Source organism: Sinocyclocheilus anshuiensis, unplaced genomic scaffold (assembly GCF_001515605.1).
Source record: "Sinocyclocheilus anshuiensis isolate Anshui unplaced genomic scaffold, SAMN03320099.WGS_v1.1 scaffold1930, whole genome shotgun sequence".
In the NCBI taxonomy this organism is placed as follows: domain Eukaryota; kingdom Metazoa; phylum Chordata; class Actinopteri; order Cypriniformes; family Cyprinidae; genus Sinocyclocheilus; species Sinocyclocheilus anshuiensis.
The window spans coordinates 138,513-142,489 of record NW_015547726.1 but is presented as its reverse complement, the minus strand read 5'-3'; the positions used below and the strand labels follow the sequence as shown (position 1 = coordinate 142,489).

The 3,977-nt window shown below is 37.6% G+C and overlaps 1 protein-coding gene across 1 annotated transcript in view; it reads left to right on the top strand.

Moving 5' to 3' along the window:
- LOC107704279 (apoptotic chromatin condensation inducer in the nucleus-like) overlaps nt 1-595 on the top strand; it is a gene marked incomplete at its 5' end in the record, with an annotated part of 2,889 nt that extends 2,294 nt beyond the window's left edge. The window contains one exon of the mRNA XM_016507161.1: nt 3-595. Coding sequence (XP_016362647.1) covers nt 3-164 — 162 coding nt within the window. The remainder of the gene's footprint in view (nt 1-2) is intronic.
- Nucleotides 596-3,977: the final 3,382 nt, after the last annotated feature.

The following is a 3,977-nucleotide window of genomic DNA, read 5'->3' as shown; positions in this document are numbered from 1 at the left end:
CCGCCGGAGGGGAAGGTGAGAGAGACCGAGACAGAGGTCGAGAAAGGGAGCGAGAGGGGGATAAACGGAAGGAGGGCTACCGTAGGCCTGGCGTAAACAGTGCAAGCGGGAGCAGGAGGTCACGAAGCCGCAGCGACCCTCCACCCAGAGAACGACGACGCTAAAGGAAGTCTGGAACTGTCCACTTTGTGACCCCTGTTCCTGTATGTCCTGTAACAGCTCTATGCCTACCTTCCTGAGGACCAACTCAGACTTTATAAAAACATACACATTCACACACTCTCTGCGTAAAGACACATGGGTGCAATCACACACACTGGGACCACAGTGGTGCTGTGTCTCCATGTAGACTCGTCTCGTTGTCTCTTGATTGGACTTTAAGACCCCTGGTGTTCATTTCTCTGCCACAGTGTTAATGGACTTCCGGTATAAGTGAGTCGGACTGCAAGACACCCTCCAGGTTTGGTGACCTCTTTCTCCTTCAGTGTAGTCAACACAGAACTGAAAGAGTGATGCTCTAAAAGGCTTTGGTGTGATTTAAGTCCTGATCACTACTTTGCATTTTCCTCTTGTTTTCCTCACATTCCTTGTAAGGTTTTTTTTTTTGTTGTTCCCCTATTTTCTGTCTTTTTACCGCCCTTTTGCTGTTGCCATGGAGAATGGGATGCATATTTAACCTTTTCACATTTGGTTTTAAATAGTTTTTTTAAAATTGTTTTAGCATAAAGACATTTTGACATTTTGTTTTCTTTTAATTTTTTGTTTACTCCTGTAAGTGCTGAATGTACAAATAATAAAAAGGTTACATCTAAGAACTGAAAAACAGTTCTTTCTCGGTTCTTGTAGGAGATCAACTTTCAATGTCATACTGGAGTTACAGGTTTACGTTGCGTCTGCATCGCACATGATGGTACCCAATGCACGGATTCAGTTGACAATTGCCCCACTTTTATTTTCAAGCTTATTCAGCCACTTTAATATCTGTCTGAAATAGCTTACAGATTTCATAAACAGATCTATGAATTTTATTTGCTAGGCTTGGTTACATCAGAGCAAGTTGGTGATGTTTCTAGTTTTTGGTTTGCTATTTTAAATCAATCATACCTTTGTGCAGTTTTAACACTTCTATTCATTTATACATTTTAATATAGTTATTTGTAATAACAATGTATTTTAGTCAAAAATGAAGTGGGGAAACTCACCTTTTACCATTTTACGGTTTCTGTCTAGAAGTCTAGATTCGTTCACGGCTGTTCAACCATATAATGGTTGTATTTAGTATTACAATTTGGTAACTGTTTACAATGTTGTTTAGCATTATTGCTTTAGGTATAAACTTACAATTATTTTATACTTCTATGAATGTCGATTGTTAATTTAAAAAGTTGTTCATCGCCAAGTCATTGTAATACATTTAGTGTTAATTTATACAAAAGTTGATGTATTGGTATATTTAGAAATTAACATTAACCTAGATTTATACTACGAACTATATTTATTTATACTTTTTATACTCTAGTTTGAGGCCAGTAATATTTTGTTTTTGAAAGAAGTCTCTTATACTCACCAAGGCTGCATTTTATTTGGTAAAAAAATAAAATAAAACAGTAATGTTGTGAAATATTACAATTTGATAACTGACTTTTATAATTTAATATATTTTAAAATGTAATTTATTCCCATAATGGCAAAACTATATTTTCAATAACATCATCCTTCAGAAGCCACTCTAATATGCAGATTTGCTGGTCAAGAAAAATTTATCATCAGTTGAAAACATTTGTGCTGCTCAATATTTTTGTGGATTTTTTTTTTTTTACTGGGATCCTTTATTAGGAAATTTCAAAATAATAAATAGAAATGTATTTTAAAAATTTAAATGTTTGCAGTCACTTTTGATCAATTTAATGCATCCTTGCTGAATAAACGTTTTTTTTTTTTGTACTGTAAAGTAAATACCAATACAGTTAACAAAATGAATTTTATTGTAAAGATTTACCATTTGATTTTTTTTTTTTTACTGCCTGGCAGGAGTCTAAAGCAGTATCATTGTTCACATGCCACAAGGAGGCAGACTTTCCACAAGTCTTTATTTACAAGTCACATGCTTCTGTCTCTCAGACTGCCCTTTTAGTCGGGATGAAGGTTAAAAAAGCAGCTCCTTTATCTCATTCAATTTTAAGCAACAAAACCTTACTAATATCTTTTCTGCAGATCTGTATAGGCAGATTGTGTTCCACACAGTGTTCTATGTGCAGCTCATGATTGGTTGTGTGAAGAGGAAGGTTATTTGTTACAGTTCCAGACTCATTATCTCTGAAACCTATTGTTGGCTGGTTACGTATTGCACATGCGAAGGTAAATATAATGCCTCAGAAAATGTTCACACCCTGTCTGCGTCTCAACTCCCACCCTTCTATTTTTACAGCTTTGTTAGCTGTTAAGGGCCCTCTTCCTCACTCCACTGCTTTTTCTACCTTCTCTCTCTCCTTTTCTCTCTCTTGCCTCGTTCCCTCCATCCTCATGCTTGGTCTTTGACGTCCTTCCTGTCGAGCTCAGCATAGGTCCTCTGTAATTAGTGCCCTGGTGGCTGAGTGGAGCATTTTTCCGGCCTGATGCAACACGCTCTGCATAGGGCAGCTGAACTGGGTCGACCGTACTGTGCCCACACACAGCCCAACCCAGCACCGCTTCTGTGACCCACAGTTCCTTCTCAGAAGCTCGGACACTAGATTCTATCAGAGGAAGGACTCGACTCTGTTGCAGTTCTTGATGAAAAAAAATAATTCATTTTTGCAGTGAGCTCATGTGTGTGTTTGTGTGTGTCAGACAGATCGGAGACTCTGGGATTAGGCAGCACTTGTTGCATCATTCTTTTCAGAAGAGAGTCTGTCACTTTTTTTGTCCAAAATAAAAGTTCTTCAGAAGTTGGTTTGTTTATCATTGCAGCCAATGTATGGTAATTCACAAACCACATATAAAGGGCACATGGGAACATATCTTAAAAGAATATTCCAGGTTTAGTACAAGCTGCAGACAGCATCTGTGGCATACAGTCAATTACCACAGAATTACTTTGGCTTGTCTCTCACTTTATAAAAACAAGCAAAAAAATTGTGTTTACAGTAGTGTTTACAATGGAGGTCAGTGGACTGGGATAAATGCTACAGTACTTTTTAGAGTATATCCTCAACACTTACACATGTCTTTAACATGTGACTATAATGATCAAATCAATATGTAACCTTTAAAAAAAATAAACATTGCCGCCTAGACATCCATAGAAAATGTTAATGTCAATGAATGCATTTTTTTTAAGCTGAGGAAAGTTTTCTCTCTTTTTCCATATGACAACATTTAAAAACCCCATCTATCAAGCTCCAAGGACTGTATTCACTAATAGTCTTCCCGTCCATTGACGTTCACAAATCTCATAAGATTCTGAGTTTGTTGTAACTCAATGTAGCACATCCCCCTCCCACTAAGAAGTCACTGTATGGACAAAAGGAGCATTGACTTCCAACATAGCATACAGAATGACAGAATTGTCATTTTTGGGTGAACTATCCCTTTAACTTCATATGAACCTGAAAAAATCCTTTAAGGGATACAGGGAGAACTACAACTGTGTCTTTTATCTTAAAGGGGTCATATGATGCGATTTCAATTTTTCCTTTCTCTTTGGAGTGTTACAAGCTCTTGGTGCATAAAGAAGATCTGTAAAGTTGCAAAGACTAAAGTCTCAAATCCAAAGAGATATTCTTTATAAAAGTTAAGAGTCAACCACACCTCCCTAAAACGACTCGATCTAACACGCCCCCACATGTCTACGTCACGATGTGGGAAGATTTGCATAACGCCGCCCAAATGTTCACGCAAAGAAAGAAGGCGTAACTTTTATTCTCGCTGTAGTATTGTTGTTGCCGCCGCCATGTCGTGAAGGCGCTGTGTTTCGTTGTGAAAGCGAAACTACTTTG